Raw genomic sequence first — 24,765 nt, 5'->3', positions numbered from 1 at the left:
GGCTTCTGCTCTTTTGAGCCCTCAGGACTTGGTAGAAGCCAATATTTTAATTTCTACCCAATCCTGCATATCCATCGATATCCAGTGTTCACTGAATTTGTGAGAGCTAGTATAGTTTTGAAGTTGTGAGAGCTAATATGGTCTCGATCGTCAAACTGTCTAATTCCTTACAGTAATGACTACATTGAAAAATAAATATTTTTGTGCTTTTTTGTCTATATTTTGTCTATATTTCCTGCTGAATCATGAGTGACTAGAATTTTCAAGTTGCACATATGACTTCATTAATAAAGAAATACAAATGTAATTATGCACATCAGAAAGTCTTATTAAAGTAATTATTCTTACCTTTTGTATAGCCATTAACTCTCCAAAATAGTGTTGAAGAATACGTTCAACTGTAATTTCAATTTCTGACTCAAGAGATCGTATATTCAATTTCTGAAATCTAAGGTCACAGGTTTAGCACATATAAACTGCAATCCAACAGAAATCATGAAAATCAGATATTACAATTTTATAATATATTGACAAAAATGTTTGATATTGAGATAACAGTCCAGAAATAAGTATTTAAAATCAAAGTCACAATGCTAGCACAGGGAAGAACGATGCACATTAAAATTTGCAATAATATTTATCATTTTTTGAACACATTAGTGGTGCTGGAAGAGCACAGCAGTTCAGGCAGCATCCAACGAGCAGTGAAACCGACGTTTCGGGCAAAAGCCCTTCATCAGGAATAAAGGCAGTGAGCCTGAAGCATGGATGCTGCCTGAACTGCTGTGCTCTTCCAGCACCACTAATCCAGTATTTGCTTTCCAGCATCTGCAGTCATTGTTTTTATCTCAAGATCCTCACATAGTCTTATCAGCAAAACAGCAAAAGACAAACACAGTGTTCAAGTTATTTGCAAACCTGACAATTTTTGGTCTCCTACAACCGTTGGAAAAAGTATCCAAAAAACATTTCACCTTCAGACAATTAGATCATCAAGGTACCTGAGACATAATGTGTTCCAAAAACAAAAAGTCTCTAGAATTCAGATTGCCCACTTTCTGAGATTACTTTTCCTTATGTTCAGTTATCTTCACATGTTCATTGTATGTCTCAGTATGACCAATTGGCTTAAATGATGTCTGAGTACCATTGGCAAGTTTGTTCACGAACCCAAATTTCTCTTGAGATGATAATAGTGAGTTATTCAACATCTGCAGTGCATTTTTTGTGTGTCTGTCCACAGTGCTGTTAGGAAGGCAATTTCAAATTTTTGACGCTACAGTGAAAGAACAGCAAAGTGGTACCTAGTGAAGATGGGGCATGATTTAGATGGACATATGTAGTCGGAGATTATCCTACGAATTTATTGACCTCCCCATTCCAGGTGTTAAGGTTTAGTTGTTTATATAGTACTACCAAAGAAAGCATGTTGTTGCAGTGCACCTTGCATGTTAAACAGACTGTAGCCCTTGTGGGGCACCAGAGTTGGTGAAGGGAATGATAATTAGATGATTACTGGAATGCTGATTAAGTGGACTGGTTTGTCCTAGATGGTGTTGTTTTAGTGTTTCCAGTGTATTGTTGGGTAGCAACATCCAAGCAGGTGGAGAGTATTCTATCATGGAATCTTAATTGCCATTGAGGAAAATAGATTTGGTTGTTTGAGGTCAGACATCTCAGCTCCAGAACATCTCTGCAAGAAATCCACAGGGTAGTGTCCAAAGCCCAAACATCTTCAACTGCTTTATCAATAAACTTATCATTCCATCATAAGGTCGGAAGGAGGTATGTTCATTGAAAATTGCACAATGTTCAGCATCATTCACAAATCCTCAGATGCTGAACCAGTCCATTTCCAAATGCAACACAATCTAGACAATATCCAGTTTGGGCAGATAAATGGCAAGTAAAAACTTTGTCACACATATGCCAGGCAGTGACCAGCTCCAAGAAGACAGAATCTAACTATTGCTCCTTCACATTCAATGATGTTCCCCCATACTGAAACTCCCACTATAAATAAAAAACTTATGTAACTATAAGAGAAAGGAGAAGAATGAGGCAATTCAGCTGATTCAGTCTGTTCTGCCATTCAATCATGACTGACACTGTGCCGTTTGGTCAGAGACACTTCTACGAATGGAAACATCTCTACATCCATTCTAGCCAGGCCTCTCAGTATCCTGTAAGTTTCAATCAGATACCCCTCGTTCTCCTAAATTCCATCCATATGACAACCACCTGATGAAGAAGCAGCACTCTGAAAGCTAGTGCTTCCAATTAAACATGTCGGACTATAACCTGGTGTTGTGTGATTTTTAACTCCATAGGACAAGCCTTTCATCCTTAGGTTCATTCTTGCAAACCTCCTCTGGACCCTCACCAGCACATCCTTCTGTATATTTGGGGCTTAAAATTGTTCACAATATTTTAAATACAGCCCAGAGCCTCATACAGCTCAGCAGTACATGGCTGCTCTTTTATTATAGCTGACTTGAAATGAATCCTAACATTGTATTTGCCTCCTAACTACATGTTAACTAAACCTGCATTTAAAGAATCCTGCACCAGGACTCTCAAGTCCCTTTGTGCATCTGATTTCCAAAGCCTTTCCCCATTTAGGAAAGAATGGAGGTTGAGAGGGCCAGGTTCCCAGGAATGATGATAACCGACAACCTGTCCTGGACTTCCTATGTAGACGCAATGGTCAAGAAGGCACAACAATGCCTCTTCTTTCTCAGGCAGCTTAGAAAATTCTGCATGTCCATGAAGACCTTTATCAACTTTTACAGATGCAGCATAGAAAGAATACTGCTCTGCCCAGGACCATAAGAAACTACAGAACGTTGTGAGCACAACCCAGACCATCACGGAAGCCAACCTCCAATCCATGGACTCTATTTACACTTATCATTGCCATGGAAAGGCATCAATACAATCAAAGACTCTTCCCACCCGGTAATGTTCTCCGACAACCTCTTCAATTAGGCAGGAGATACAGAAGCTTGAATACATGCACCAATGGGTTTAAGAACAGCTTCTTCCCTGCTGTTATTAGACGGATGAATGGACTCTCTAACTTCAAATAATGTTGATCTTGCTTTGGACACAACCTATGCATTATAACCTGAATGCACTATATGCTGCACTCTAAGAACCCTATGATCTGTATGTTCTTGGTTGCTATGATCCGTCTATACTGCTCACAAGATAAAGCTTATCACTGTACTTAGGTACATGTAACCATAATAAATCAAACAAAATCTAATCAAATTAAATCAAAGTGCATAACCTTCCTGAGGAAGGGCTCATGCCCGAAACGTCAATTCTCCTGCTCCTTGGATGCTGCCTGACCTGCTGCGCTTTTCCAGCAACACATTTTCAGCTCTGATCTCCAGCATCTGCAGTCCTCACTTTCTCCTGCATAACCTCACAGCCAAGGGTTGCCACTGATCAGGAATTGCAAAAGACTAGCCTTATAAATATTGTGGCAACAAAAGTAAATCAGATGTCAGAAACACTGTACTGAGTGACCTCCTGATTCTCCAAAGTCTGTCCACCATTCATACAGCAGTCAGGAGTGAGATGGGTGCTGCCTACTTGCCTAGGTGATCACTGCCTGCTTGGGGTGATGAACTAGAGTCAGAGCTTTGAAAACTACGAGATATCAGGAAAAGAAGGAATTCCATGGACACTGTGTTTAGGAAGTAGTCACACTCTTAGGTTAACTATCTTGAATATGGTTAGTAGTCAGGGACAGGAGGGTGTGACAATTGGCACAGGGATCCAGGGTGTAATGTTGCAGGAGCCTCAGCGCTAGTCCTCGACCCTGTATGGCTGACAGCAGGGACAGTAGGGAAAATGGGCAAATTGACTATAGAAACGTGGTACAGGGAACCATTCAAGAGGAGGGAGAAAAAAAGAAATGTAGTTATACTCCAGGATAATATAGTCAGGGGATCAGACACTGTTTTCTGCAGCCAGAATTGACAGCATTCTGTTCCCTCCCTCGTTTCTGAATTCATTCAGGATATCTCATTTGGCCTGCAGAGGAACTTGGAGTGGGAGGGGTAACACCTAATTGTCATGGTTCACATCAGTATCACCAATGTAAATAGAACAAGGAAATATGGAATACGATAGCAGCTCAATTAAAAAGCAGAACCATCAGGGCAGTAATCTCTGGATTACTACATGAGCCACAAGCTCATTGCCACAGGGCCAAAATGATTGAAGAAGAAATACATGGCTCAAAGAGTGATGTAGGAGAAATGGAACCAAACTTGTGGGACATTGGCACAGTACTAAGAAAAGAGAGAGATGTTCCGTGACTCCACCTGAATCTGCTGGAACCAGAGTCATAGAGCAGTACAGTACAGAAACAGATTCTTGGGTTGAACTCGTCCCTGCCGACCAGATATCTTAATTTAATCTTGTCACACTTGCTAGCATTTGTCCCAAATCCCTCTAAACCCTTCCTATTCATATACCCATCCAGATGCGTCCTAAATGGTATAATTGTACCAGCCTCCACCACTTCCTCTGGCAGCTCATTCCTTACACGCACCATCCTCTGTGTGAAAAAATTGCCCCTTCAGTCCCATTTAAATCTTTCACCTTAAACCTATACTGTCTGGTTTTACATTCTCCTACCCTTGGCTACTCACCATATCCATGCCCTTCATAATTTATAAACCTCAGTAAGGTCACACCTCCGCTTCCAACTCTTCAGGGAAAATAACCCCAACCTATTCAGCTATTCCTATAGCTCAAGCCCTCCAACCTTGGCAACATCCTTGTAAATCCTTTCTGAACTCTTTCAAGTTCCTGGCAAATCACATAATTAGAGCTGGAGATTGAGATTTAAACTAAATAGTGGATGGTTTGGCGAGAGGTGACAGTTGCATGGAAAAACAGAAAATCTTAGTTAAAGGAGAAGTCGGAATACAGGTTAGTAATACATGAAGTATTTAGAATAAAATTAATGAGTTAACAGCCCAAAAGAAACAAAGGGGCATGATTTGATGGTGACTACTGTAATATGGGTTGCTGGGAGACCAGGTTTGGAAATTGAATATCCAAATGTATTCAGTATTCTGGAAGGGTAAGCAGGAAGGAAAATATGGTGATGAAGCGTTGTTAGTAAAGCAAGATCAGTGCTATAGTGAGAATTTATATCAGAACTGGAGATTAAGACATATTATGGGCGGCACGGTGGCACAGTGGTTAGCACTGCTGCCTCACAGCGCCGGAGACCCGGGTTCAATACCTGCCTCAGGCGACTGACTGTGTGGAGTTTGCACGTTCTCCCCGTGTCTGCGTGGGTTTCCTCCGGGTGCTCCGGTTTCCTCCCACAGTCCAAAAATGTGCAGGTCAGGTGAATTGGCTATGCTAAATTGCCCGTAGTGTTAGGTAAGGGGTAGATCTAGATGTAGATGTAGGGGTATGCGTGGGTTACGCTTCGGCGGGGCGGTGTGGACTTGTTGGGCCGAAGGGCCTGTTTCCACACTGTAAGTAATCTAATCTAATCTAATCTAATCTAATCTATAATCAGTCTGGATAGGTATTAGAACTAGCAAAGGAAAGAAGCCCCTAGTGGGAGTAATCTACAGGCCCCCAACAGTAGGGCACAGTAAACCAGGAAATACTGGGGACTTGGAGGAAAGTTACAGCAATAATACTGGTTGATTTTGATAAGCTGATGGACTAGATTAATCAAATTGGCAAGGGTAACTTTGAGGGAGAGTTCATTGAATGTATGAGAAACTGTTTTTTGGAGTAATATGTTGTGGAATAAACCAATGCGCAGGCTATTCTGAAATTGGCACTGTTTAATGAGGTGTGATTAATTAATTACCCGAGAGCAAAAGATCTTCCACTCCACTGTTTAATGAGGTGGAGTGATCATAGCATGCTAGAATTTTAAATTCAGTTGGTGAGCGAGAAACTGGAATCCCACACTGGTATTCTGGAGTTAAACAAAGGTCCTTTGTTTAAACAAATTACCTTTGAGGACAGACCTGAACCTAGTGGGTTGGTTGGAAAGAGTATAAGGTAGGACAGTTGATGAGCAGTAGCAGATGTTTAAAGAGATGTTCAATTGCTTCCACCAAAAGTATATTCCAGAAAGAAAGAAAAAAATCTAAGGGCAGAGAAAGCAACCATGGCTAAGCAATAAAGTTAAAGATAACATAAAAACAAAAACTAAGGCATGCCATATTGTAAAGGCAAGTTGCATTTTGGAAGATTGGGAAATTTTTAAAGATCAACAAAGGTTTACTAAATAATTTATAAATAGAATGAAGATAAATTATGAAAGAAAACTAGCAAAAGAAATAAAAACAGACAGCAAAGCCTTCTGTGAGTGTATAAAAGGAAGGACATAAATAAAGTGATGTTTGTCACTTCGAGGATGTGATGGGAGTTAATAATGGGAACAGAAATGGCATAGTCACAAAACCAATATTTTGCTTCAGTTTTCAGAGCAGAAGGCACTAGTCCCATCCCAATAGTATTAGGTAATGCAGAGTTTATAAACAGGGAGAAACTTAGAACAATCGTCATCACTCTGGAAAATTACTGAGCAAACTATTGGGGCTGAATAGTTGACATCTTAGAGTCTTAAAGGAAGCGGCAGCAGAGACAGTGAATTCATCAGTTACAATAATTCAAAATTTCTTTCATATTAGGTAAGAAATTTCAGAAATTGTCTGGGGGCAGATATTTGCAGGTAAAGGAACAACTGGAAAGTGGAAAGCTTTCAAAAATGAGATAACAAGAGTCCCAAGATATTATGTTCCTGAGAGGATGAAGGGCAAGACTGGTAGACACAGAGACTGCTGGAAATCTAGAGAAATTGAGGTTCTGGTAATGAAGAAGGAAGCATATGTCAGGTATATAGAGCAGAGATCGAATGAATCCCTAGAAGAGTATAAGGGCAGTAGGCGTAAGTGAGGACTGCAGATGCTGGAGATCAGAGTCTAGATTAGAGTGGTGCTGGAAAAGCACCTGCTCCTCAGCTGCTGCCTGACATGCTGTGTTTTTCCTGCACCACTCTAATCTAGACTTAGGGCAGTAGGCGTATACTTAAGAGGGAAATCAGCAGGGCAAATAAGGTTAAGGAGAATCCAAAGGGATTCTACAAATACATTAAGGATAAAAGAGTAATAGGGACAGAATAGGGCAATGTCGATTCTCCTGCTCCTTGGATGCTGCCTGACTTGCTGCACTTTTCCAGCAACACATTTTCACCCCTTAAAGATCAGCAAGGACACCTATCTGTGGAACCGCAGGACTTGGGTGAGATACCAAATAAATATTTTGCATTGGTGTTTACTATGGAGAAAGATACAGGAGCCACAGGACTTGAGGAAATAAACAGCAATTCTAGAAAAGTATCAATATTACAGAGGAGGAGTGCTGGATGCCTTAAAATGTATCTGATCGAGTGCACCCTAGAATAAGTGGGAAGCTAAGGAAGTGATTGTAGGGCTCCTTGCTGAGATATTTGTACCATTGCTAGCCATGGGTGAGGTGCAAGAAGATTGGAGGTTGGCTAAATTGGTGCCATTAAGAAAGGGGATAAGGAAAATCCGGGATATATAGACCAGTGAGCCTGACATCAGTGGTGGGCAAGTTGTTTGAGGGGATTCTGAGGGAAAACCTGTGCCCACACCTCCTCCCTCACCTTTATCCAAGGCCCTAAAGGAACCTTCCACATCCATCAAAGTTTTACTTGCACATCCACTAATATCATTTATTGTATCCGTTGTGCCCGATGCGGTCTCCTCTACACTGGGGAGACTGGGCGTCTCCTAGCAGAGCGCTTTAGGAAACATCTCCGGGACACCCGCACCAATCAACCACACCGCCCCGTGGCCCAACATTTCAACTCCCCCTCCCACTCTGCTGAGGACATTGAGGTCCTGGGCCTCCTTCATCGCCGCTCACTCACCACCAGACGCCTGGAGGAAGAACGCCTCATCTTCCGCCTCGGAACACTTCAACCCTAAGGCATCAATGTGGACTTCAACAGTTTCCTCATTTCCCCTTCCCCCACCTCACCCTAGTTCTAAACTTCCAGCTCAGTAACTGTCCCCATGACTTGTCCGGACTTGTCCTACCTGTCTATCTTCTTTTCCACCTATCCACTCCACCCTCTCCTCCTTGACCTATCACCTCATCCCCTCCCCCACTCACCCATTGTACTCTATGCTACTTTCTCCCCACCCCCCACCCTCCTCTAGCTTATCTCTCCACGCTTCAGGCTCACTGCCTTTATTCCTGATGAAGGGCTTTTGCCCGAAACGTCGATTTCGAAGCTCCTTGGATGCTGTCTGAACTGCTGTGCTCTTCCAGCACCACTAATCCAGAATGAGGGGTTATGAAGAGCAGGCATGAAAGTGAAATTCAGGGCAAGATGAGATCTGCCATGATGGCATCAAATGGCAGCCCAGGCTCGAAGGGCTGAATTATCTACTCCATCTCCTAGTTATTCATTTCTTTTCCAAATATGTTATATCCAAGAAAATTTAACATCGAGTCTTGCCCTTCCCTGAGCTAGATTCCACATCGCAATCTGAGCCTGTAAATCCCAAATCACTGTGCATTCGTACACATCGCGGATTCAAACTTCATTCTTTTCTTCCTCCCTCTGATGTCACCCACAAACTTGTGATTGTCTATTCTACAGACAAATGCATTTCTGATTATTTTGTCAAGTTTGGATTTCTTCTCCACGATTCTCCTTTGGATTCTACACCCCAACCTTGATAAATTAAAAGTCTTCCCAATAATTTGAGCAAATCAAGCTGCAAGGATCTCAGTCCCAGCTTTGTTCAGGTGCAATCCATAGGGCTTATATAGAATTCATAGATGGTTCTGAACATTATGCAATAATCAGCAAACACCCCCACATTCAACCTCATGATGGTGGAAAAGTCATTATTACAGCTAAGGATGGTTGAATCATAGACACTACCCTGAGGACTCCTGCCGAGATGTCCTGAAGGTGATGTCAGAATCAATCTTGAGAAACAGATAAACTCACTTAGAAAGGAATGAAATAGCCAGAAACAGTCAGCATGGCTTTGTAAAGGGAAAGCTATGCCATGCAAATGTGATTGAATTCTTCGAGGAAGTGACAAGGAGGATCAATGAGGGTTGCATAATGGATGTTGACTACATGGATTTAGTTTAATAAGGCAGTTGACAAGGTCCCACATGGCAGACTGGTCGAAAAAGTAAAAGGCTATGGATACAGGGTAATGTATTAAATTCAACTGAAGTTGGCATAATAACAGGAAACAAAGAGTAATGGTTGAAGGCTGCCCTTGAGAATGGAAAGCTGTTTCAAGTGGTGTTCTGCAGGGTTCAATGTTGCTACCCCAGTTATTCATTTTATAAGTTAGGAATTTGGACTTGAATATGGGGGCACAATTGGGAAATTTGCAGACAATACAAAAAATTGTCATGTAGTGGATCATGTAGATGCTATCTGTAGGCTCTAAAATGATACAGATGGGTTCTTGGACTGGACAGAAAAATGGCAGCTGGAGCTCAGCTCTGATAAATTTAAGGAGATGCTTTTAAGGAGGTAAAACAGCAAATGGGAATTCACAATAAACAGGAATATACTGAGAGGAGTAGATGAAGAGAGAGATCTTCATGTGCACATGCACAGGTCTCTTAAGGTAGCAGTACAGGTAGATGATGTTGTGAAGTAGGCATATGGAATGTTCTCCTTCAGTGTCAGAGGTATACAATACAGAAGTACGGATATAATGATGAAATTGTACAAAATTCTGGTGAGGCCATACCTGGAGTATTGTGTGCAGTCCAGGTTACCACATTACAGGAAGGAAGAATTGCACTGGAGAAATGCAGAGAAGACTTCCTAGAATGTTGCTACAAGAAGAGATTGGAGAGGATGGGTTGTTTTCCTTGGAACAGAGAAGGCTCAGATGCAACATGATTGAGGGGCAACATGATTGAGGTATACAAAATTGTGAGGAGTAGAGATATAGGGAAAGGGGTACCTGTTTCCCTTGCCAGTCAGTTAAAAAACCAGTGGTCATCGATTCAAGCTAAGTGGCAGAAGGATTATAGAGGATGTGAAGAAAAACCTTTTTTTTAATGCAGAAGGCGGTAAGATTCTGGAATTTGCTGTCTGAGTTGGCGGTGGAGGTGGAGACCCTAAACTCTTTCAAAAATCACTTGGATCTGCAGGTGCTGTAAACTGCAGGGCAATGGGCTGCAAGCAGGAAGATTGGATTAGAAAGGGCATCTGGGTGTTTTTGGGTGGAATAGCCCCCTTCCTGCTACATAATTTCCATGGTTCAATTAGGTCTATTGATGTTGTACAGGAAGATGAATTTCATATTATCAGCAAAGGGGGAGGCTAAGATAGTCAACATAAAAAAACTTCTAATCCAAAAACCTAAAAAAAAATGGGGGAGGTGATGGTCTAGTACTATTTTCATGGTCTGTTTATCCAGAGACCCAAGTGATGTTCTGGGGATCCGGGTTCAAATCCTGATATGGCAGATAATGCAATTTGAAATCGACCAAAATATGGAATTAAGAATCTAATTAAGAATCCACTGTAGATTATTGGGAAAAATCCATCTGGTTTACTAATGTCCTTGATGGAAGGAAACTGACATCCTTACCTGATATGGTCTACATGTGACCCCAGAACCATAGCAATGTGGTTGACTCTTAATTGCCCTTTGAGCCTTTAGGATGGGCAATATATGCTGGCCCAGCCAGTGACATCCCCAACCCATGAAAGAAAGAAAAACCTCAAAAAACCTTTACGACAAGTACCCAAAGCTCCATATCGTATTCCAACTATTGAAGCAAACATAGCCTTATGTCTCCAGTTATAAAATCCAAAAAGATGGAGTTAGCTTTACATTCTGACTTTTCAAACTGAAATAATACCCCGAATCAGAGACAAAAATGGAACGAGGGACATAAAAGGTACTTTCTTCATGAAAAAAATAACTAAAAATACGATGACTCTTTTCATCCTTAATTCAAGCAGTTCATTTGAAAATATAAAGCTAATCATTTCCAGAACTTAAATGTTTGAGCATTTTTGCACATTAGCCTGACAACTTACCTCTGCAGAAGTTGTAAAGCATGCCGTGAAGAAATGATTTTAGCAAAACAGCTACTCATGAAGTCATCAAGCAAATTCTGAAATATATAATCAAGATTGAGTTATAATGATTTCCAAGATTATTCCCTAAACATTTTTGACAAAAAAAGTGAGAGGTGTGAAATTTATGGGAAGCAATGGCTTTGTGGTATTATCACCAGATAATCAATTTGGAAACTCAGCTATGTCCTGAGGGCCTGGGTTTAAAACCTGCCGTATCAGACAGTGGAATTTGAATTCAATAAATATCTGGAATTAGAAATCCAAAGATGACCATGAAACTACTGCTGAATGTCGGGGGAAAATATCTGATTCACAAATGCCCTTCAGAGAAGGAAATGTGATGCCCTTACCTGGTCTGTTAACATGTGACTCCACACCCACAGCAATGTGGTTGATTATTGACTGCCCCTGAAATGGCTATTACAAGCCACTCAATTAGAACATAAAATGGTGCAACACAGTACAAGCCTTTTGGCACTTAATGTTTTGCTGGCCTTTTATCCTTCTCTAACCTACATACCCCTCATTGTACTAACTTCCATATGCCTATCCAAGAGTCACTTAAATATCCCAAATGTATCTGACTCTATTACCATTGCTGGCAGTGCATTTCATGCAACCACCACTCTCTGAGTAAAGAACCTACCTCTGACATCTCCCCTAAACCTTCCTCAAATTACCTTAAAATTATGCCCCCTCATGATAGGCATTTCCGCCATGGGACAAACGTCATTTCCTGGTGAGTTATTTAATTGCCCATCACTGATCATCATTGGATATGACAGGTATCCAGAGTTCTGTTCTGCTGCATTGATTGTAGAATATATTAGCTCCTTCTATAACTTGCTGATTAACTTGCATTTAGTGTTTGGCTTCTTCAGGTTGGCACCTCATTTTTAAATATATTAAATTCTGCTCCTGGCATACACTCCTGTACTCCTATTTGAACTACAGTTCATTCCTCTGATTGGTGATGGTAGATTGAATGATATATCAGGCCCTGTGGTCACACATTGCACTTGTGTATAATTCTTTTGTTACTCATGGCCCACGGTATTTCTTTGAGGTCAGTTATGGCCTCTTTAATCTATTCCATTGAGCATGGTGGTAGCATGAGACTACATAAGGGATGGTTTCCTCATGTTTGGATGGGATTTTGTCAAATAATTAAGGACTCGATTTTTGTCGCACCCTCAAGGGTTTTGAGGCAGTCACCTGATCAATACAATCATGGATAGAGACATCTGCAATGGATAGTCTGGTGAGTATAAAATTAAGTACATTTTTCCCTTGACACCTGCCACAGGGCCATTCTTACAGACATGCCCTTCAGGACCTGACCAGCAGCAGTGATATAAAGTCACTTCAGGTGATGGATATAGAAGCTCCTTGGTCATAGCATATTCTGTGCCCTCTCTATGCTCAATGCTTCTTCAAAGAGGTGTTCTACATGGAGGAGCACAGATTGATTAGCTGAGAGAGGTGGTAATTAGTAGGCTTCCTTACCCTTGTTTGACCTGTCACGGGTTATACAGCATGGTGAGGAATTCCTAGCCCACTCTCCGATGAATAAATACAACTGTACTGAAAGCATTTTTGGGTCTATCCTGCCAGTTGGTCAGGATCTATTGAGGAATATTGGAGGAGTCTGTGCATTGACAGGTTGTTGTTTGTTTAGTCTATAGGGACAGTTCTTCCAAGGGCCGTATCTTTTGATGGAAGAGTTTCCTGCTTTTGGAGTCATCGAGTCATATATCACAGCAACAGAGCCTTTGGTCCAACTAGTCCATGCAGAACATAATCCCAAACTAAACTAGTCCCACCTGTCTGCTCTTAGCCCATATTTCTCCAAACGTTTTCTATTTATGTATCTATCTAATTATCTTTAAAAAACATTGTAACTGTACCAGCATCTACTACTGCCTCAGGAAGTTCATTCCACATAGGAACTATCCTCTGTGTGAAACATTTGCCTCTCATGTCTTTTTTAAATCTCTCTCTCTCACCTTAAAATTGTGCCTCCAGTCTCAAAATGCCCCATCCCAGGGAAAAGACAACTACCATTAAGTCTATTTTTCCCTCTCATTATGTTATAAACTTCTACCAGATCGCCTCTCAACCTCCTACGCGCCGATGAAAAACTTCCCAACCTTTCTTTATAACTCAAACTTTCCATAGCTGGCAACATTCTAGTAAATCTCTTCTGAACTCTCTCCAGCTTAATAATATCTTTCCTATAATTGGGTGACGAGAAACTGGACACAGTATTCTAAGAGAGGCCTCACCTCAATGTCCTGTACAATCTCAACATGACTTCCCAACCCTTGTACTCAACGGATTGAGCAGTGAAGATAAGCATGCTAAATGCCTTTTCAATGACACTCTGCTTGTGAAGCAAACCGCAAAGAATTATGTACCTGTACCCCTAGGTCCCTCTTTTCTAGAACACTACCCAAGGCCTGACTTTTAATTGTATAAGCCCTTGTTTGTTGTACCAAAATGCAATACCTCACATTTATCCAGATTGGACTCTACCTGCCATTTTTCTGCCCATTGACCCATTTGATCAAGATCCATTTGTAATCTTAGAAAACCTTCTTCATTGTCTACTATGCCACAAATTTTGGTGTCATCGACCAACTTACTAATCATGCCTTCTATATTCTCATGTAAATTATTAATGCAACTGACAAATAAAATTAAGCAGCAATAATTGGTTGAGTATGAGAGTTTGTTTCCTTCCACTGAAGAGGAAGTCTTGAACTTCAGAGTTCTAGGACAATTTGATTGGCCAGAAGCATAGGATTTCCAGCAGCATCAGAAGCACATTGCCCATGACTGACACTAAAAACACTAAAACATTCTAAGTCCCAGAATCCAGGGGTGTTGCCATTCAGCACAGGATAATTTGAGTAGAAGAGCTTTTATGATCAGGTATGTTTGGGCGATGACATAGTGGGAACAGAGGTGAAACTTAGGAATATGATTGGGGATTGTGCTGGAAAGGCTGAGGTCTGTGCAAGATGATTTTCTTGGCTCCTCTCTGTTGAACTTTTACCAACCTGAAAATGAAGGCCTGGTAAGTTATGACATTTACAAGCATTTGGACAGGAAAAAATTAGTGAGATATGGTAGAAGTGGGTACTGGAGACTAGAGTCAAGATTAGAGTAGTGCTGTAATAGCAAAGCATCGGAGGAGCAGGAAAATCAATGTTTCTGGCAAAAGCCCTTCATCAGGAATGAGGCTGGGAGCCTCGGGGTTGAAGAGATAAATGAGAGGGGTTGGGGCTGAGGAGAAGATAGCTAAGAGTGCAAAGGTGGATGGAGGCAAGGGTGAAGGTGATGGGTTGGAGAGGAGGGTATTGCGGATAGGTGGGAAGGAAGATTGACAGGTGGGACAGGTATAGGGACGGTACTGAGCAGGAAGGTTGGAACTGGGTTAAAGTGGGGGGAGGGAAATGAAAAAACTGGTGAAGTCCACATTGACGCCATGGAGTCGAAGGGTCCTGAGGCAGAAGATGAGGCATTCTTCCACCAGGCATCGGGTGGTACGGGAGTGGCAGTGGAGGAGGCCCAGGATCTGCATGTCTTTGGCAGAGTTGGAGGGGGAGTTGAAATGTTCGGCCATGGGGCGGTGGGGTTGATTGGTGCGGATGTCCCCAATGTAGAGGAGGCCACATCGGGAGCAACGGCACAGTAAATGACGTGTGTGGAAGTGCAGGTGAAACTTTGATGGATGTGGAAGGCTCCTTTGGGGTCTTGGACGGAAGTGAGGGGGGGAGGTGTGGCCGCAGGTTTTGCAATTCCTGCGGAGGTAGGGGAAGGTGTCCGAAGGGGGAGGGTGGGTTGTTTGGGGGACGTGGACTTGACCAGGTAGTCGCAGAGGGACTTTGCAGAAAGCGGATAGGGGTGGGAGGGAAATAAATTCCTGGTGGCGGCATCCTTTTGGAAGTGGCGGAAATGTTGGCGAATGATGTGATTGGTTGGTGGGGTGGAAGGTGAGGACTGGGTGGTTCTGTTCTTGTTGCGGTTGGAGGGGTGGGGTTCAAGGACGGAGGTGCGAGATGTGGATGAGATGCGTTGGAGGGCATCTTCAACCACATGGGAGTTGCAGTCTTTAAAGAAGGAGGCCATCTGGTGTGTTCTGTGGTGGAATTGGTCCTCCTGGGAGCAGATACAGCAGAGGCAGAAGAATTGGCAATATGGGATAGCATTTTTGCAGGAGGTAGGATGGGAGGAGGTGTAATCCAGGTAGCTGTGCGAATTGTTGGGTTTGTAAAAAATGTCAGTGTTGAGTCAATCATCGTTGATGGAGATGGAGAGGTCCAGGAGGGATATGGGTCAAGTGCAGGCAAATGGGACTAGTTTAGTTTGGGAAACAATAGACATGGGCAAATTGAACCAAAGGGTCTGTGCTGTATGACTCTATGACTCTATCCAGGAAGTTAAAAATCACACAACACCAGATTATAGTACAACGGGTTTATTTGGAAGGACTAGCTTTTGGAGAGCTGTTGAAGGAGCAACGCTCCGAAAACTCGTGCTTCCAAATACACCTGTTGGACTATAACCTGGTGTAGTGTGATTTTTTAACTTTACACCCCAGTCCAACACCGGCACTTCCAAATCATGTCAATCCAGGAAATGTTCCTGAAGTGCTGATTGATTATCCATTTAAGTGCCTCAATTGGGAAATGGTGGAATAACTCAAGAAGACATTGCTTATCTTACCGCAAACTTACAGTAGTGGGAGGTGATGGCAAGGCAATCCAAGAAAATTTTCAGGTTCACATCATTTATAAACACACTGAAAAGGGAGCATAAAGTACTGCCTCAAGTTTTACTGAACAGTGTTTTACAGGGACACCTGAGAAGAATTTGTTTCTGGTGCCCGGGTTCACAGAATCATAGAGATGCACAGCACAGGAACAGATCCTTTGGTCCAACTTGTCCATACCAACTAGATAACACAACCCAATCTAGTCCCACCTGTCAGCACCCGGCCCATATCCCTCCAAACCCTTCCTATTCATATACTCATCCAGATGCCTTTTAAATGTTGCAATTGTACTAGCCTCCACCACTTCCTCTGGCAGCTCATTCCATACACGTAACACCCTCTGTGTAAACATGTTGCCCCTTAGGTCTCTTTAATGTCTTTCCCCTCTTACCCTAAATGTATGCCCTCTACTTCTGGACTACCCCATCCCAGGGAAAATACTTTATCTATTTATCCTATCCATATCCCTCATGATTTTATAAACCTCTATAATTGTTCTGAAAAAGCGTCATTGGACCTGAAACATTCCAGTTTTTGTGTATTGCATTTTGCTATCCTTTTTTTTTCTGATTTGACATTTCTGGAGTAGTTTTGACTGGAAAACTACACCGTTAAACAAGGAAGTTCAAAGGCACCAAAATCAGAATCACATGAGTCCAGATCATTACATATGACAGATTTCCAGCCATAAAGGATATCTATCCACCAGATAGATATCAATGGCAGTTGTTGGTCAGGGGTTGGTCACACATGAAAACAGCTTGTGAAGTGAAGTTACCCAAGTCCCAGCCACTGGCTTGAACCAGATCAGCCCTGAGGATGACATAAGATACAATTACCTATTTGGGGGAACCATAATGAGGTAATCCTAAAGGTGTCCTTAGAGTGAGCCAAAAGTCGAAAGACACCAGTGCATCAGGTGACACAAGAACCAACAAGAACAAGATACTACAGTTCGGGAAGATAAGGAAAAAGGATAAAAATGAAGGATTTTAGTGTACCATCAGCAAAATCTCTGGACAGTAACTTTTGCGAATTTATGAACAAGTTGAAAGCATGGAGAGGACCCCAAGGCTTGAGAAAAGACTGCCTAGCCAGAATGAGCCTCTATTCTTGGGTATTAGACTTTAATTTTGATGACTGTTCAGAGAACCTCATTAGTAAACTTTGTGGATGTGGGCTTGGATTTTAGCCTTGTATGAATTGCATGTCTGCTGTTCACCTTTTCTTAACCAAATGGTGTGAATTGTATGTCTGTTTTAACAAAACTGATAACGATTGTGTTTAGTCGATACAGATTTGACTCTTGTTCTCTGTGCCAAGCCAATAACTGTTATCAAGGATGATAACTGGGGAACACAATCCACTAGTTTTATTATCACTAAGACTATCATTTTCAATTTCTAATGAGTTGTCTTAAAATATCCCAGCTGCCATGAAGCAATTTGAACTCATGAGAGCAGAATCTTTAATTTAAAAAATGCCAGTGACATTACCAAGCATTAGCAAAAATGTGACCATGGCCCCATCTCTTCCATAACCCTTAGGATACATTTTCACTAACTAGCTGTTACCTCTAAGTCGAATATTTGCTTCATGAACACAGCATATTCTGAATTAAATTCTTTCTTCCGAGGGTCCAAAATGTCATAATTGCTCTTTTTAAGATTTAAGTAAATATTCTGATATTTTATTGCAAGTATCTCAATTCCTTCAATTGTAGAATTCTTCAAGACAGAAAATGTCTTTGACGTTTCAACCATTTCTGTGATCTGCAAATGTAAATGAATTTTTGTTATCTTAAATTTGAACAATTTTAGATAAAATATTTATACTTTTTTTTAATTGATTACATAGCATTCAATTCTGGCTGTAATGTTTCAAATTAAGTCAATTCAGATACAATTGATATAAATGTTATTTGCCACTCCAACATGGATTCTGTGAAGTCTCTTTCTCCACAGCTTCAAGAATATTTGCTTAACTGCCATATGTTCCATGTTTCAAAGCTGTAGGAACCACCAGTAACCACCTTAAGAGGAAATGAACCTGACTCAGATAGCCCTGAGTGGGGCCTGGACTGGTATCCCAGGCTTCTCGTGACTTTACGAGTGAAGGCCAGTACCGATTTGACCCTGACCTGCAGACAAATATGGTCAGGTTCATAACTTAGTCTCTGCACAAAACTGCATGACATGACAGCAGTAATATAAATTTGGTATCTCTGCCTGATGAAACAAAGCACAAAAAGTCAAGTCAAGTAAACACAAGGCCATGAAAGGCAATGCAAAATGGGGCTGCTGGGCACATCCAGGTAAGCTTGGAGCAAGTGAGTGGTATGAGAGCAAGTGAAGAGCCGGAAGATGCAGCCTGATTCTATCTCTGAGTTGAGTACATGCCTCTGAGTGCAAAATGCCTTTACTGCAGCATTACCATTACAATGATAGTTAACAATGCAGCAAAAGTTGCAGCACTGAAGTGTCAAAACATCCTGTAAGTGGGCTGGAGGAGTGCCATGAGGTTTGTTAGCAACAGCACATTTCATTTGCGCATGGATATGGGGCGCATGTGGCTGGTTCCGAGGGAGAATACAAACATACGAACAAAGAAAAGAAGTAGGTTACCCACCCTTTCTAGCCTGCTCCAACATTCAATACGTTCATACTCATCTGATTTTAACCTCAACTTTACATTTCTATGTACTCAGCCCATTTATAATCAAGAATCCATCCATCTGGATTAGTGGTGCTGGAATCTATCTATGTCTGCCTTAAAAATATTTAAAGATTCTGCATCCAATGCCTTTTGAGGATGGGAATTCCAAAGACTCACATCCCTCAAAAGAATTTTGTTTCCTCATCTCTGTCATAAATGGACAACATGTCACATTTAAACTATGACCCCTAATTCTGTATTCGCCCACAAGAGCAAGCAAACTTTCCACATCCAGCCGGTCAATTCCCCTCAGGATCTTATATTTTTCGATTAGATCATCTGACTCACTTCTCCCTCATAACACTCATGGTCTGGAAATTTGACAGGCTAAACTTTTACATCAAGATCACTTAACTTGCCCTGAACTGTCCTGTTATCCTTTTTAAGAGAGAAACTGTATTCTGGTACTAGTCAAGTTTTACAAAATTGCCCTAAAAGCTTTCAATCTCTGTGTTTTCTGAAGATAAAATTAATCCATGATTATGCTAAACTAAAAGCAAGTCAGTGTCTTTAATCTTTACTCTATATCATAATCACCAAAATATAATAATTATCCATAACACTCCATTAATAATCTCTGCTTTCAGAAAGCCAGTGAATCTTCTATCTGAGTTAATGCTATCCTCGTAAACTCATTAATAATAAATTTTGACACCTTCTGTAGGAGTCACATCAACACAGTGAAGAATCAGTGTCAAAAAAGGTTTGTAGTGAATGGGACAGCCTGTGGCAAGGCTTCAATAGGCAGCCAATTCGGCTGCAGGAGTTTGAAGATGTCTTTATCACTTCCTGTCAGATGTCACTTAAATTAGCTTTCATTTTATTGTGAATTCATATCTCTCCAATTCCTAAGCCAGAATGTTTTGCTATTATGTGATTATGGATAAAAACTGTATATGGTGAGTTGTCGGATCAAAACCTAGACTATAACTGTATTACTTTTCTTCTGGATTGCATTTTACCTTTTCTAGTCTTTTGCAGAAGACATCAAGTTTACCAAATATGTACATTTCTGACACATCAAATGGAGTATCTCGTACTGTTTCAGTTGTTTGTTTCTTAGTATTTTGAAAATATTTGCGATATTCTGTTAACAACTTTTTACATTCCTGAAAAGCAAGAAATAAGGTTGTTTAACAAGTAATCATACGATATTTCTCTGATCTACTGCAATTAATAAGATGGAAATAAGAATTAGATCTCTGACCTAGTAACTTTATTCTTTTCTCATTTTTCAAAGGGAAGCATTCTTCTATGAAGACTAAATTTAGTTAATCAATGTAGCTGACATAGAATTTCATTTCATGTGTGCATATTTGGAGATCTGAGTGCACAAATCAACATGTCATTCTTATAATTTCTTCACATAGTACTATCTGACAAAATGTATTACTAGACTATTGAATTCTACATTTATAACTTGAGTTATCAAGTAAATGCTTCTGTCCTACTAATTGTCAATATTGTAACAGAACATTCTGAAAAATCTGTCTTTGACTTGTAATCCTTAGGTAAGTTTGTGGAATACAAATTATCATTTGATTTTGTGAAATAGATCAGTTCTCTCAATCAAAAATGCCAGTGTATTAGTTATATCATATCAGCTTTCATACTGAGCTCCAAACTGTTCTCAATTGGAATTATTTCTTCTATCACTTTACCATAAAACACAATATGTCTTATTTCAATACTAATATTGTACTTTGAGGTGTTTGCTGATCTATGGAGAACAAAATGATAGTCAATGTAGATGAGTTCTTAGCACTTTAACCTCTGAGTCAGAGGTTCAGGGTGGAATCCACCAGGTCAATATTTTCCTTTCCAGAATTCATGTTAATTTAACTTACTTAAAAGGCTGCTTTACACAGAATGGTGTCAACTTCTTGAGTTCTAGCTACTCATATCTAAGCATGTAATTAATCACACTTTGATCAAATATCCACAAAATGTACAATCAGTTCGTGAGTTATTTAGAATATCCAGCTGCTGATCAGCTCCTGGCATCTAAACACATTTATATGGTTAGTATTGTGCCCATCATCAATATTTGAGTATGCCTTTAAGAAACATGTCCATGATATCATCACTTTTATTTTGTTCATTCATGGGGTATGAATGTTGCTGGGACACCCTTGAGAAGTTGGTGATGAGCTGACTTCTTAAACCACCGCAGTCCATTTACTATAGGATCCCCCAAAATGCCATTAGGGAGGGAGTTCCAGCAACACTGAAGGAATGATGATATCTTTCCAGAATGTTGAATGGTTTTCAGAGAAACTTGCAGGTGTTTTTTCCCCCCCATGTATCTGCTGCTATTATGCTTCTGTAAGGGAGTGGTCAGTGGTGCTGTCAAAGGTGAATTTGGTGAATTTCTCCAGTGAATCTTGTAAATGATACACATTGCTGCCACTCATCATCAGCGGTGGAAGTACTAATGTGATGTTAATGTGTTTTGTTAAAAGAACAGAGAACAGTACAGTAGGGGAATGGGCCCTTTGGCCCATGATGTTGTGCGGAACATGACACCAAATTAAATTAATCCCTTCAACCTGCACTTGGTCTTTATTCCTGCATATTTTGTATTCCCCCCATATCGTATCTGCCTCCACCACAATCCCTGAAGAACGGTTACACATGAAACGTCAACTTCTGCACCTTCTGATTCTGCCAGGCTTGCTATGTTCTTCAAGCTTCCTCCCTGCATACTTTGGATTCCAGCATCTGCCGTTTTTCTCTCCACCGCCAGCCCTGACAGGGTGTTCCAGACTCTTATCACTCTCTGTGTAAAACATTTGCCCCACACATCTGCTCTGAACTTTCCCCCTCTCATCTTTAATGCATGCCCCCAAGTATTAGACATTACAACTCTGGGAAAAAGATAGAGTCATAGAGATGTACAGTACGGAAACAGACCCTTCGGTCCAACCCGTCATGCCAACCAGATATTCTAAACCAATCTAGTCCCACCAGCCAGCACCTGGCCCATATCCCTCCAAACCCTTCCTATTCATATACCCATCCAAATGCCTCTTAAATGTTACAATTGTACCAGCCTCCACCACATTCTCTGGCAGCTCATTCCATGCACGCACCACCCTCTGCATGAAAAAGTTGCCCCTTCGGTCTCTTTTATATCTTTCCCCTCTCACCCGAAACCTCTGCCCTCTACTTCTGGACTACCCGACCCCAGTGAAAAGACTTTGTCAATTTATCCTATCTTTGCCCCTCATAATTTTGTAAACCTCTAAGGTCACCCCTCAGCATCCGACCCTCCAGGGAAAACAGCCCCAGCCTGTTCAGCCTCTCCCTGTAGCTCAGATCCTCCAACCCTGGCAACATCTTTGTAAATCTTTTTTGAAACCTTTCAAGTTTCACAACATCTTTCCAATAGGAAGGAGACCAGAATTGCACGCAATATTCCAACAGTGGGCTAACCAATGTCCTGTACAGCCACAATATGACCTCCCAACTCCTGTGCTCAATACTCTGACCAATAAAGGAGAGCATACCAAACACCTTCTTCACTATCCTATGTACCTGCAACACCACTTTCAAGGAGCTATGAACCTGCACTCCAAGGTCTCTTTGTTCAGCAACACTCCCTCGAACCTTACCATTAAGTGTATAAGTCCTGCTAAGATTTGCTTTCCCAAAATGCAGCACCTCGCATTTATCTGAATTAAACTCCATCTGCCAGTCTCCCCTAAGCTTTCACTGCTCCAGAAAAAAATAACCTGATTTTCTTTAGCCTCTCCTTATGACTCATACCCTCTAATCCAGACAACATTCTTCGTAAATCTTTTCTGTACCCTTTTCAAAAGCCTCCACATCCTTCCAGTAATGTGGGAATTAGAATTGAAGCAATACTGTAAGTGTGGCCTAACCAAAATCTTATAAAACTGTAAAATAATATCCTGACTCTTGCACTCAATTCCCCAAACAATAAAGGCAAGCATAAACTCTCAGGTCACCCCTCAACCTCCTACACTCCAGTGAAAACAAACCCAGTGTATCGAATCTTTCTTCACAGCTAAAATTCCCCATACCAGGCAATATCCTGGTAAACCTTTCTGTACTGTCTCCGAAGCATCTACAACCTTCTGGTAGTGTGGTGATCTGAACTGTAAGCAATATTCCAAGTGTGGCCTAAAGTTCTGTAAAGCTGCAGTATAACTTGCCTATCCTTATACTCAATGCCCCTTCCATGGGTTGTGTAGACACTTTCAGGAAACTACGGACTTGAATCCCAAGATCACGCTGCACGTCAATGGTGTTCACGGTCCTGCCAATAACTGTATACCTTTCCTTAACAAACAGGATTAAGGAGAATCCCAAGGTTGTTTACACATACATATAAAGCATGAAGGTAGCTAGGGAAAGGGTTGGCCCACTCAAGGAGAAAGTGAGGACTGCAGATGCTGCAGATCAGAGCTAAAAAATGTGTTGCTGGAAAAGCGCAGCAGGTCAAGCAGCATCCAAGGAGCAGGAGGTCAGGCAGCATCCAAGGAGCAGGAGAATCGACGTTTCGGGTATAAGCCCACTCAAGGACAAACGATGAAATCTATGTATGGATCCAGAAGAGGTACGTGAGGTCCTAAATGAATATTTTGAGTCAGTATTCACCAAAGAGAAGAAATTAGTGAAGGATGATCTCAGGGATGGAACTGACAAATTTCTAAGCCAAATTGCTATTAAAGAGGAAGAGGTGTTGTGCATCTTAAAAAGTATTAAAGTATATAAGTCCCTGGGCCCTGACGGAATCTATTCCAGACTACTGAGTGAAGCAAGAGAACAAATTGCTGGAGCATTGACAGACGTATCCTCTTTGTATCCTCTTTACCACAGGTAAGGTCCTAGAGGATTGGAGAATAGCCAGTGTTGTCCAATTGTTTAAGAAGAGTAGCAGAGATAATCCAGGAAATTATAGGCCTGTGAGCCTCACAATGGTAGTAGGGAAATTATTGGAAAAGATTCTCAGGGACAAGATCTGGATGCATTTAGAAGCAAATGGACTTATTAGCAATAGACAGCAAGGTCTTGTGCAGAAATGGTCGTGCATCACTAACTTTTCAGGTTTTTTGAGGAGGTGATGAAGTTGATTGATGAGGCACAAGTGGTTCATGTTGTCTACATAGACTTCAGCAAAGCCTTTGTGGTAGATTGGTACAAAAGATAAAGTCACATGGTATCAGGGTGAACTGGCAAGATGGATACAGAACTGGTTTAGTCATAGGTGACAGAGGGTAGAGGTAGAAAGATAATTTTCAGAATGGAGGTTGTCATTAGTGGTATTCACAGGGATCAGTGCTGGGATCTCTGCTGTTCGTGGTCTACATATGATTTGGAGGAAAACATGGCTGATATAATTAGGAAGTTTGTGGGCAATACAAAGATTGGTGAAGTTGCAGAAAGTGAGAGGGATTGTCAGAGGAAACAGCAGGATATAGATAAATTGGAGGGATGGGCAGAAAAATGGCAGATTTTTAATCCAGACAAATGTGAGGTGATGTATTTTGGAAGGTCAAGTACAGGTGGAAATTATACAGTGAATGGCAGAACCCTTAGGACTATTGACATGCAGAGGGATCTGGGTGTACATGTCCATAGATCACTGAAGGTGGCAGCGCAGTGGCTAAGGTAGGAAAACAAAAGGCCTATGACATGCTTGCCTTCGTTGGAAAGGGCATTGAGTAGAAGGATAGGCAAGTTATACTTCAGCTTTATAGGACTTTACTTAGGCCACACTTGGAATATTGCTTACAGTTCAGGTCACCACACTACCAGAAGGATGTAGATGCTTTGGAGTCAGTACAGAAAGGTTTACCAGGATATTGCCTGGTATGGGGAATTTTAGCTATCCAATACCCTGGGTTTGTTTTCACTGGAGTGTAGGAGGTAGAGGGGTGACCTGAGAGTTTATAAGATTGTGAATGGCATGGATAGAGTGGAAAGTTTGAGGCTTTTTTCATGGTAGAGGGGTCAATTACAAGGGGACACAGGTTCAAGGTTTTGGGGGAGATATTTAAAAGAGATGTGCAAGGCACGTTTTTCACACAAAGGGTGGTGAATGCCTGGAACGCACTGTCACAGGAGTAGTGAAAGT

At 41.3% G+C, this 24,765-nt stretch overlaps 1 protein-coding gene across 1 annotated transcript in view; it reads right to left on the bottom strand.

Annotated features, from left to right (window-relative positions):
• Nucleotides 1-24,765, bottom strand: part of LOC140453953 (dynein axonemal heavy chain 8-like) — a 1,210,036-nt gene that overhangs the window by 988,232 nt on the left and 197,039 nt on the right. The window contains exons 13-16 of the mRNA XM_072548830.1: nt 19,625-19,771; nt 17,522-17,719; nt 11,126-11,202; nt 349-448 (exon numbers count right to left, since the gene is read on the bottom strand). Of these exons, the coding sequence (XP_072404931.1) occupies nt 349-448; nt 11,126-11,202; nt 17,522-17,719; nt 19,625-19,771 (522 nt within the window). The remainder of the gene's footprint in view (nt 1-348; nt 449-11,125; nt 11,203-17,521; nt 17,720-19,624; nt 19,772-24,765) is intronic.

Source organism: Chiloscyllium punctatum, chromosome 3 (genome assembly GCF_047496795.1).
Source record: "Chiloscyllium punctatum isolate Juve2018m chromosome 3, sChiPun1.3, whole genome shotgun sequence".
Classification (NCBI taxonomy): Eukaryota; Metazoa; Chordata; class Chondrichthyes; order Orectolobiformes; family Hemiscylliidae; genus Chiloscyllium; species Chiloscyllium punctatum.
Note: the sequence above shows the minus strand (reverse complement) of the source record. Positions and strands in the feature narration are given on the sequence as shown.